Here is a 12,845-nt window from a genome sequence, read left to right as displayed (position 1 = left end):
AGGACGTGTGACTTGAAAAGGTCTAATATTATGTTGTACTGAAATATGCATTACAATGTATACTAAATCTGATTCGTAAATCGGCTTTCAAAGTTTAAGGCAGCTTTTGTTAAGTGTTTTATTGTTTTAAATGTCCGTACTGTTCTGAAATTCAGTCATGGGTTATTTCTGTAACAGTTTTATACTTTACTATGTATCAGCTATGGCATGTATGTAACTTTGCAAATCTATTTATTCTTATCTATTCATTAATTATTTGTTATTGTTTTTTGGTAACCAAAATCAATCAAATTTGATGTACTGTTAACAGTAAACTGTCGTTATGTATTAATGCTCATGGTGTACACTGTCGCTGAATATAAGTGAAGTGATAGTTTACTTTATATTCGTTGCTCTTTACCTATTATCTAACCACGAAACTTTCACACCCGAGATATTTTGAAGGAATGTACACGTGAAATGCAAATTATACATTAATTGGGTCTTAAAAGATTTCTATTTGATATATATTTACAAATCTAATATAAAAAAATATCGTTTAAATTATGTGAGAAAGGCAAAATATGCCGCAATTCAGTCTTAAAAACTGAAATATTTCTGAATATTGTAAGGTTACAGATCTAACATCAAACAATGTTGTCGTTTTAATCATGTGTCTATGACATGTGGTCGGGACGAGCTGTACATCATACACGAGCGGTGCTATGTCTATGGACTATCAGTGTGGAGATGTAGTATCAAATTTAGTCCCAACCCTCACTATCAACACTGTTTACTTTATAATGATGTCAAGACTCTAGACTTTATTCAGATTACGACGAAATAGATAAAAAGGCTGGGTATTTCCCGGTATTTGATAATGACATGACCTTCCTGGATGTGTTCTCGATAACAAAGATATTGATGTCTGTAGCAATGTACGAAATTATTGTAACAACTGTTTGTTGTCCAATAAGTAATCCAAATCAGGATACATGAATAATAGTTTTATATGTAAACAGCTATAATGACTAACGCCAAATCCTGTGTTTTAACATACAAATATTGAAACTAAAACCTTATAAGAGGTAGGCCGAGTCGGAATAAAGATCTAAAGAGCAAAAAGAAAAGCTTATTTCTGAAAGAACACATTATGTTATTGTATTTTACTGAATTGTTTTGCTAACAAGATTTTTATGAAAGACAGTTACTGTGTTTTTTTTCAGTAATTATGTTGTCCATATAAGGACACAAACGAGTTTCTTATTATTTCTGAGTACTGCCCGATCCTATTTGAGTAAGGAGAGCGGTGTGGTAAGTATTTAGTACAATTACATGATTACTAAATACCTACTACATGTACTTATCACTACGAATTTATTATCATAAATAATCTATAACACATGTACTAATCGCTTTTAATTGTATTGTTAGCTTAAGGTGACATTAAGATTATATTTTAATCAGTTACATGTTCATACGTTATTAAACCCAGAACGAAACATGTATGTTATAGAATGCAAACATGATAATTTAAATATAATATACAAAACCTATATTTATTTCTCAAAATTTGGATTTTTGACATTTCCTATTTGAGATAAATATGCTGTTACGTTTTGTTATAAAATGTGTTTTGACATCTTACAGAAAACTCTTATTGGAGTATCAAATCTGCTATATAATGGGTTATTTGTTTCAGTCTTAAATCTTAATCTTAATCTTAATCTAGTAAAGATTATGCAACATGCCCTTGTAAATATCGGTTCACCGGACAGAACAGACGTTATAGCTGATATTCTTACTGACGAATAATAGTTATATACTTAGTTATCACCGTTATTGCAACTACAGTAAAACCCCGTTTACTCGAACTCGTAGGGTACAGATAAAAAGTTCGAGGAAAAATAATATTCGACTACTCCGAGGTTCGACCGACATCGTCGTTTTTTATCAGGTGGGACAACAGACAGTACGAGCACTCCAACTATCGCGGATAGAAGATGATTGAAGAAAAAGAAGTTTAATCAAGATGACAACATTTAATAAGATTTGAAATAGCTAAACAATGAATACATATAACAACCGGTTTTAAGAAAGGAAATAAAATTAAAAACTGCATGTGAAACGTACTTGTCGTTTTGACATTGTCCGCCATACTGTAATCGGCTACGTTAATGTTGCAAATTATCAAAACGAGAGGAACTCTTCGATCTTTAAAATGAAGAGAATCTTAAATTGTTGCTATCATAATGTTGATTGATAACGAAATGAACAATTATGACGTATTTAAGTATTTAACAAAAACAAAAAACAAATAAACATCCCGAAGCCCCACATTCAAGAGGAAATACTAGTTGCGTCGGAACTAAGTGTTTCCGGTAATAGATATTGTACCTACCATTACACATCTTGCCATGTCAAGGAATGTATGAAAGTCATCATAACGATCATTGGCATCAGTCTGCGCTCACTTGATTAAAACACGTAGAACATGAATAGACATTCGCAATTAACCTTTTTCTTGTCCTTAGGCGATAACAGATTATTCTACCATGTATTAAGTTTTAGATGTGATATTCTTTATTTTGGAACATGTCTTGTAATGTTTGGAAACTTGTAGTGACAGTGGTGCAATGCACACTTAATTTAAGGTTTTAAAGTCCTCTCTTACCATAAGGATATTGCAGGGAAAATCTTAACCAAGGGTGACATTCTTAATTGTCTAACATGAGGCTTGTTTCAAGACAATGGTTAGTTAGTAGTCGTATATTTAAAGATGAAATGTATAATCATTAGCAAGGTTGTTTGCGAAGATATGGTCACCCTATAATTTCAACACCAAAATTAACACTGGGTGAAAATGGATTTTACCAGTCAAGTGTAAATATTTGACCGAGGGAAGGTTTCCTGGTATACATACTCTTAAAACGTATCTGAATAAACGTTTGATTTGATATTGCCAATTCGTACATATCCAACACCTGTGTGTATATACACCTCAATTGTCATTGTCTGATGAAGGTGACAGGAAACATACCGTACTAGTCATTAAAACGTCACACTTAAACACTTACTGATCGTGATATATAACTTTCGACATAGCAACGCTGGGTACCCTTCCTAGCCACCACAAATACACAAATAGAAACACAATGACCTATATATGTTTTACTTTTTTTCTTCAGTAAGTCGAAGTAAACCTTCATCTACAAAAAAAATCGCTTCCTTTCCCAACACATTTCATTAAAACAATAACCTTATGTATACACATGTGTTTCTACCTACCTATCAACAGTTGAAATACACTTATATGAAACTCTTCTACGATATTGAAAAAGAATAGTGACCTTCTCCACACTTTGATAGCTTTGTAGACATTACAAACATATATCTATTGAATACAACCCACGTGCGATGAGTTTTTATGCTCATTTATACTGCACTGATTCATTTTCCACGATTACCTATGCATCGTTTGCCTATATATGTTCTCTGTCAGATAGATGTTTTCCATACTTCCTCTTGATACTGGATATCTTCGATAACAGTCTTCCAAACATCGTAAGAATACACGAAAACATTTACACATAAACACAAAACCATAGTACATATAGCTACATTTGCATACAACATACAATGCAGACAACTAACTCCACACAGGAAATCAAGATGTTTCTGCGAAAGCATGGCGACATTTTCAACAAATTGCTTTAAAATTACTTTATAAATGCATTAGAAAGAACAAATGCACCAATGACGCTATTTGGTTTACTAAAACACTGAGTATTGGAATCTTATTTAGACATATTTGCCAACCGTGATATTTGAAACATTACCAAATAAAAACTGTTGTTATCTCCATGTTGTTGCAGTTATGAATAACAATGTTAAAACAAGTTTAACAGATACACGCACACACATTCACATATCGGAAATGTTTGACGGGTAACTAGGGAAACAACGCTTGAAATAGAAAGTAAGAAGGAAAGAAGGAATCAAGGTATATTCATGCGAAAATATAAAAATTATCGATGATAGCCACCAGGGGGGTAAAATGAGTACCCTCCTGTGTTTGCTGTGGTTTTACTATCTGACAAATACAGGGTGCAAAGATTAAATGGATAACGACTGTCAAATAATAAGACAGTAGGATATCAATTTATCTGTTTGATATTCTATTTGCCGGACACAGTGATACTCATACTGACGTTTATTTACATTGAAGGTCATATATTGTACCTTAAATATATCACATACAAATATAGCAGCCGGGTTGGTCAATTTTTACCTGTACAAACTCCTCCATTTGATTGCATATGATTTCGTCTCCTGACTTCATGTACTTAACTAAAAAGATAGCATTGCAGAGGGACACATTCACTTATAAGAACCTTCTTGGTTCTGTCTTTGTTCAACGCTGCAATATGTTTTTCCAAGTTAATACAAACGCATCATGAATTCATACGTAAATGATCGGCATTTTTTACTATATTTGTCATTTATTTGTTTTCCGTCCCAAATAAATCTTTCGTCCATTTTGATTTTCAATATGGAATGATTGATTGCGGTTAATGAAGTCAAATACGCACATGTACTTTATACATTGAAACTTCCACCCTTTGCAGGCTAATCAATATCCGCCCAGTGTTAATTGCGCCTATGACATTTGATATTTAAGTCAATTATGCTGTTGAATAATATTCGTTGTTATTATAAATTCCCTATCAGTATAGAGGCTTAAGACGGCGAAAGCTAACATTATTTGTTTGTTTTTGATCAACGGCTAATCGACAACTATGGTCATTAAGGAAAAGAAAAACCTTATACTATGGGGCAATAATTTGATGAATCAAAATTAAAAACATACATTAAGTCGTATTTCTCATTTAAATCAACAGCAGGAGAGGCTTAGAGCATTAATAAATAGTACAATGGGGTACAATATGAAAAATTAGTTTCAAATATAGTTTGAAATGGAAAGAGATATTTATTACCCCTTTGAGAAAAATCTAGGAATCTGGTTGGTTAAAAACTACAGTGTACCAAACCGCATTCGTAAATCTCAGGGAGTATACGAAAATCTCAAGGGGTATACGGTAATGTCACGTGATTCTCAGCAGTAATACGGTGGAATCACGTGATTTTACAAGGGGAATACGGGTCACGTGTCTTTGTATCTTGCGGCCGGGCATCGGGAGACAACTCGCATTCGTCGTCTGCTTCGCTGTTTACAAAATGGCAAAACGTTTCGCTTCGCATACTGATGAGGAAATACTAGTAAAAAGGGCTAACTATGTGCCACATAACACACAAAAGTCGAACAGACGAGCGGCAAACATGCTGAGGACGTAGTATTTAAAAGGAAAGAATCAGGAAAAACAGTTCGAGGAATTTGATAAAACGAAACTAAACGAGGTACTGTGCCTGTTATTTTTCTTCGTTTTTATTATAAAAGACTCAAAGGGGTAATAAATTCGTTACACGGATTTTTGGCAGGGTATACGGGATGGTATGACCTAAAAGGGTTTCGTATTTCCGAAATACGAAATCCTGTAGGGTCATACCATCCCGTATACCCTGCCAAAAATCCGTGTAACTAATAGTATGAATGCCGTAAAAAAGTAAAAAACACAAAAAAGACAAATGCCTTTTAGAAAGTTACATGTAAATAATGTTTCCAGATCTACGTAAGTAAAAACGGGTTTTCATGTCAATATACAAGATACAAGAATATCTGACTATAGTCGTTAATGTGAAACAATAAATATTAGCTCTGTAGAGCAAATTTTTAGGCAGAACATGAATGAAATATGAAAAAAATGGCTGTGAAATTGAAGTATTTATCACGAATGTATCTATAATCTGAACATTCTATTAACAAGTGCTCCTCTGTAAATGGAGTGTCACATGCGATAAGTCCCACGCTTATATTATTACAATGTATTGAATGGGGTCAAGTACTGTTCGATAATTATGATAAAGACAGTGAATAAAATAAAAAATAGATTTTACTACACTTTGGACAGGACTGTTCCATACGCTAATAGGTTGGTTGTGTTCGATGAATTCAGTTCCACAACGAAATGCAATCATTACGCAAGATTCCAGTCGGCCTCTACTCCAAGGACTTTGTCGTCGCCATAGTCTTCGCTATCATTGACTCACAAATGATACCTGTCATCAAACCACATGACAGGTGGGATACAGTTTCAGACAATCTTCCACATATATCAGTACCTGGATGAACGCCAACATGCTAGAGCTTAATCAGGAAAAGACGGAACTAATCGTCTTTTTTCCAAAGTGTCAGCAAACAATGGCTCTCCATTTCAAGATTGGTGCCAGAGATTGTCCCAGCTGTTAAAAAACCTAGGGGTATACTTTAATACAGTCGAACCTCGTTATCTCGAAGTCGACGGGATCGCTGGAAAACTTCGAGTTATCCGAGTATTCGAGTTAAGCGAGTTCATATGTTTGGCATAAAGCTTGGTAAAGTGTTTGGTCAAATATGAGGCTATCAATACGTTGACTGTCGGAAAAATCAACAACTTATATAAACAGTCGATAAATGACAAAAAGATAACGATATAAAATAAAAATAACAATTTATTCTTAATCATATTAATTAATTGATACAAATCAATGTTACAATAACCACACGTACAAACAGGAAGAACGTCTACTGTAAAAATTACATGCTGTCTCCGACCTCGCTATGCTGATAGCGGAAATAAGGTGCGCAGGTCTTCACACAAATCACGGTATTGGAGCGTACACGTAAATGATGTTTTTAATGAGTACACGCGAAAACAATACACAATCTTTCTCTTCACGCCGTTTTACCCTTTCAACTGATCCAAGTATCCCCCCGGTGGAGCTTGACTGATATTCAAAGTGGCGACGCAAAAAGACAGTGACAACGTAAAACAGAATATGAACTCAACTGAAATATTATGGATTACACAAACGAACATCTGTCGTACATGATACCGATGTTATATGTTCAACACAACAGCAGACGTTTACATGTCTCCATATGTAGACAATCTGAAAGTATTGTTAGGAGGATGACGTTGTAGTAGGTAGTATCATTGGATGAGTTTCTTTTAATTTAAAAGGTTCTTGCCAAATTGAGTGTATAACACGTTAGTACATAAAAAACAAAATACTTATGCTGTTAAAACATATATACACTGGATATTAACTGAATTTACATTCAGGTTATAGTATCGAAACACCATAAAATACAGCTACAGTAAAGCCTTGATGTAATACTCCCTCGTTTTATTTTCTAGTTAGTGTATCGCCGACATATTTCAATGTCCCTTTTTCTCGTTGTGTTAAGAGTTCTTCTATGAATTTCCTTCAGTATTATCACAATACCCCTTTATTACGCAACATTGTTCTGTACTAATGTTGGTTGTATAACCAGGTTTTATTGTATGTAAATTGGGCTTATGATGCTTATGATCGCAAGATAAACTTTAAGGTTATTTCATCATGACAAATTTTAGGCAAACACACGGAAAAACAAAGAAGGGTGTGCAGGGAAGGACCACACATGGCATTTCTTCTTGTTTATGATTCTAGCCAGGTATCATTAGTGTAGCACAGGTGGAAGGCAGACAAGAATACGACGGCATATGTATAGATACTGTTTAAAGTAATTGGTCAGGCATTGATTTCTTCTAACAATTATTAGCTCTGTGCATAGATACGTGTTGTTCCAGGTTTTCATTTTTGGAAGGATATTTCATGTGTTTTTAATATGTTGTACCATTTTTGTTTTTTTTATACTTTTAGCCATTTAAAGGTTGAAGAAATAAGTGATCATATAATAACTTTGGTACACGTAATAACATTGTATGGATATCACCAAGTAAAACAAAGTATGACGGTATTAATCGATAACCAGTCACGAGGCCCCGTCCCTCCGCAACAGTTATGTTGTGTTTATTTATCACTGTTGAAATGATATATTCGTGTACATTGATCTCTATCATCGATGAAAAACCATATATGTATCATGTCACATATATAAAAAGGACACTCATTCAAGGACATTATAAACATGTCTGATATTGGAAATTGTTCGTCCTAATAGCTTAACTATCAAACTAGCTAAGGTTATAAAACTATCCAATAACGTTCCAGTAATGGCTTAATGCTGAGCAATTTTGTAAATTATATTTTTAGTTTTACTGCTGTCTGTAGAAATAGCCTTTTTTATTAATCATTTAGTAGTATCTACAATGCTTTATGGTCTCATAATCTTCTACCTAAGCCTTAAAATATACACCTTCATCAATAATTGGAAGTATACACAAAATTCGGGTGACACAAATTATTGTGGCAGGTTATTGATCTCTACCAGTTGCATACAAAAAGTACATAGATAAACCCATCATTGAGGGTACAGGTTATATAGCTGCAATATCGCGTTCCCTTTGAGTAAAAGGTATACAATTACTAAATGCATGATACATAAAGGATATCCTGTTGTTTAATTTTGAAGAAAACTGACAGATTGTTAGCATAGTGATTAAAATGTAGACTTGTTATATCCTCTGTAGGTTATTGCATTCTACTGAATTATTGCGAGATGCAACTAATAAACAGTAGGATGATACACGGAATACACAAACAGAACTAGCTATGTGTTTTATGAAATTATATATATATATATAAACTGAGAAATAGAGTCACAAAGTTGAACATTAGTACAGTTGTATGACCGTGTCCAAGTAAGTACACTTGCAAAAAAACTCGTGTCTAATACAGAGACCCACCTTAACATTAAATGCATTTATGAATTGAAATAAAAAGTAAACATATTGAAGGTTAATCGGTGGCATTCAGTCTTGTGAGAGCATAATACGTTAAACTTAATTAAAGAAGTGAACTGTCAAGTATTATATATAAACAATATAGTTATGTTTCTGTCACTATATATATAATTCACGATAGAATGGGTGTCCATAAAGTAGTGTTCGGCTACAATGGTTTCTGTTCTGCGTCCATTTTGGCATAAAAAGCTCTGTGAACAGGGACAATGTAAATTGGATTTCTTCGGTACAAGTTGAGTTTCAGAATGAAATCCAACAAAAGTTGTTTTTTAAATATTGTGCTAATACTGCAAAATAATTTACGGGGAGGGGGTATTGTGTTTACGTTTCCTCTGAGTCTCCTTAATATTGTATTGTTATACGTGTATCGTATTTCCTAATAATTATTGGTAGACGAAAGGAAGTGCTTTCAATAAGTCAAATATTTTCTGTTTGGCTTTTTCGAAAATGAGTTGTTTGTTTCCCACCGCAGATAGACGGACAATAACGAAGTGGATACTCCGATTCTACATACGTGTGTCCTATGTAAAATATTGACCTTATGGTTTTAGATCCGGTGTTATCTTATCAGCTTTATGAAGAATGTTACACAGGATAAAGCTTGCTATCAAAATGCATATAAAGGCAGACTACAGCCGATTTATCTCACATCTCATTTGAACACATACACTGTACGGCTGGTTTTTCTAATAAAGGTATGTTTCTCGGCGTATTATCATGAAAATTAGATGTTAAATAGCAGTAATGTATTTCTGAAAATATATCATCGTGTTTTATTAGAAATGTTATCTATTTTGATTTCCAGAATGTTATATACTGCTGTTTTGATTTCGTTGTTTCTTTATTAAGAGATACCTACGGAATACATCTATACCATTTGCAAAACTCTTGTCATATGATTAGCTGATTAGGGCGTGAACTGAATTCCAAAATTGCCCATTCGTTGTCAAAAATAAAGAATGACTGTGCATGCTACGATATCAGTGTAATACAATGATTATTTGGCAAAACATTATGCATTGATCACTTCTGTGATTGCCAAAATGTTTGTAGCTTTTAGCGATACGTTTATTATCTTTTGAACACACTGAATCATTGATTATTGCTTTATTAGACCAATTGAAAATTGGCCGAGATGTTGACAGGGAGGTTTGCTGCTGTCAATAGAACGTATTACTTTCATGTCGCACTGACATTGATAATAGTTACAAATTATTCACTTACGGATCATTTTAATGTATAAATCATTAGATTGTTTTTATTTCAATAATTGATACATAGCTAAATACATTGTATATTTTAATTGTTCAGTACTGTAATATGACGTTTACAAATATTTTAATCAAGTTTGACGTTACCTAAAATCAAGGCGTTTTACGCACCTTCCCTTTAGTTTAGACCAATTTAGATTTCAAACTTTTTGGCCCCTAGCATCATCGATTAGTCATATAAGGACGAAACAGCTACATAAAGTGTTATTATTTTTTGTCATACTGTATCAATTACTAAATTTCAAAGGTGCAAACGGTTTGGTTGGTACATTCACCTTATATACTACAAGGATACGTTCATAACTACAAAAATCGATTTACATAATGTGTACGGTTTTGTAGAAAATAAAACAGCAACAAAATGTGGACTTGGAGTCAATTTATCACCATGGCTCTCCTTGTACATGTACATGTAGTACTGATGGACGGTAGTGTACAGGCTGCTACGCCTGGAACTCCAACAACGAATCCACATTTGAAATTCCGTAAGTAAATGCTTCTCCTGAATTAAATTAATTGACTTGTCTTGATATATCATCAATTTAAAGATGGCATACGTTCTTTGATCTTTCAGTGACTGCAGGACAACATAATGGTCACATATAACAAATTTAAAAGACCAGTGCCCGATTTAATATTAGGGAATTATATCTTAAAGAGAGGGTAACATATTTTCAATGCAACACCACCTGAATATATGCAGCAAATACAATTACTGGATAGCATGTTAACAGTAGACATACTTAGCATACGACAAAATAGATTAATACTACATACTTATTGTGCATATATAAAGGGTCATGTTTAAACATACTTTGAGAGCATATTCCACTGATATAACTTTCAAATCATCGAAATTGTATTTTGGATAATATTTTTCCAATTTGATTTACTCTCTGTTATCCAAATAATTTGTCCACCGAGCAAGACGAAATGGATGTGAACACAAACATATCTTTACGCTCATTTTCTTCATTTCGCGGATTAAAGGGCAAATGTTGCTTCCAGGTCGAAACTGAGATGTCTCAATTCTTTTTAAGTTAACGCCTCAAAATACATTAGTAATGGCAGTATATGGCATCGGTAGTGGCGAAATTGTCCGAGCAAACTATTCAGTTTTTTATGTCTACTTAATGATATAGTAATCCGGATGTGTAGGTTTAATTATCATAATAGCGAGATTATGATAACTAGTATGATAATAATATCGGTAAGTTAACTTAGCTAAATAGCCTTGAGGACATATATTAGGCCGGTCATGTATGTAACGACTCGTTAAACACTCATGTGTGACGAATTATTTTCATCTTTTAAATTTTAGACAGATAATATCGAATTATTTATTAACATATAAAATATATATTATATTACTATCCAAACTAGGTCCATAGAGTTATATTGGATGACAAATCAAGTATCGTTTCTTTCTTGTTCAAAATATATATTAGACAGTTGAAAGAAGTTATATTCTAATTGAAAGCATTTTACGAGTTGCAGACTATGAGGTGTATGCCAACTACAAACAGAACTTTTGAAGATGTTGGATACAGATAAAATGTATATCCGGTTCTAGTTGTTATTGGTAAAACATGCAATGACAATGCATGTGGCGATGATGTAGGTTGACTCTGTATAATTCGTTTGTTTATCAAGTATATTGATTATGCTGCCTGTTAATACATAATTAGATGTTCTAATTTCAATATGCTGACAGAAAGTAGAATATAAAGGCTAGGTTAGGTTATGATGTAAAAAGTTGATATCACTTATATACTGGAAACTACATGTTAGGATAAAAAGGTAAATTTACAGCTGTGTCGGTTTGATGCTTAGTTGACTGTACATAGTTTTCACATCAACGATAAATTGTTTGTAAAATGCCTTGTTTTATATAAAAAAAAAGTGGTCTCATAGAAATAGTTTACATAGAAAAGAGTACAACATAAATCAGTAACTCCATCGTACGTTGTGTAAATTTGATAATGCTATACCTTACGTACAAGTTTTAATGGCTTGTCCGCATGTTTTGAAGTTATCATATTATTACATATTGTGTTACATCAGTTCAGTCCTCTCAAATCATCATATTGTTAATGGCTGTTGTAGCCTGACATTCCTCACATTCCGGCATAAGGCATAATAATATTCGTATCCTGGCAAAACGCGTCGGTATATCCAATGAATATCCTGTAAAACAATGCAAAATACAGACTAAGTCATACCAATCATCATGCAATGATTATAACTGTTTATTAGACACCGTGTACTACCAAAGACCCTCAACTGGAAAAAGCGAATTCTTACGAGTTATGTCCCTTTATACGATTATAACTAAATACACAAAAGCCACTACGGATTTTATTCAAACACACAGCAATTCGGTTGGTGGCATTCTATCTAATCACCTCGGGATGATAAGAACAGCTCCCATTAAATCAGTAAAAAATAACTTAATCACCTCATATATAGTAAAAAGCACATACTACCAAAATCTTCCAAAGGAAGACCGTAGGCAAACATTTCTCTAGTGTATGGTCATTGTTTGCAGATTATCATCAAGTTGTAAGTATTATCAGAATACACAGAACAAGAAATAATTAAGGGCCACGTAGCTCTCATTGCTTGGAGTGTTGAATCTGCTAAATCCAGCTGTCGTGTTCAAATTCCGTCTAGGAACAGGAGTCAATGTGCAATTCCCGTTATTTATTTGCATAATATTTTATTTTTATTTTTTTTTTTTTTTTTT

The 12,845-nt window shown here is 33.4% G+C and overlaps 2 protein-coding genes across 3 annotated transcripts in view; both read left to right on the top strand.

Annotated features, from left to right (window-relative positions):
* Positions 1 to 12,845, top strand: part of LOC110453601 — a 99,236-nt gene that overhangs the window by 29,398 nt on the left and 56,993 nt on the right. The window lies entirely within an intron of this gene.
* The window catches only part of LOC110453609, a 36,874-nt gene that overhangs the window by 8,724 nt on the left and 15,305 nt on the right, over positions 1 to 12,845 (top strand). The window contains exons 1-2 of one of the 2 annotated variants that reach the window (XM_021502626.1): positions 9,389 to 9,523; positions 10,442 to 10,584. In XM_021502626.1, the coding sequence (XP_021358301.1) occupies positions 10,461 to 10,584 (124 nt within the window). In that variant the 5' untranslated portion in view covers positions 9,389 to 9,523; positions 10,442 to 10,460. Of the gene's footprint in view, positions 1 to 9,388; positions 9,524 to 10,441; positions 10,585 to 12,845 lie in introns of those variants that run through there. The other variant, XM_021502634.1, reaches the window with a different exon arrangement.

This window comes from Mizuhopecten yessoensis, unplaced genomic scaffold (assembly GCF_002113885.1).
Source record: "Mizuhopecten yessoensis strain PY_sf001 unplaced genomic scaffold, ASM211388v2 scaffold855, whole genome shotgun sequence".
Lineage (NCBI taxonomy): Eukaryota > Metazoa > Mollusca > Bivalvia > Pectinida > Pectinidae > Mizuhopecten > Mizuhopecten yessoensis.
This window is presented reverse-complemented; position numbering and strand designations above follow the sequence as displayed.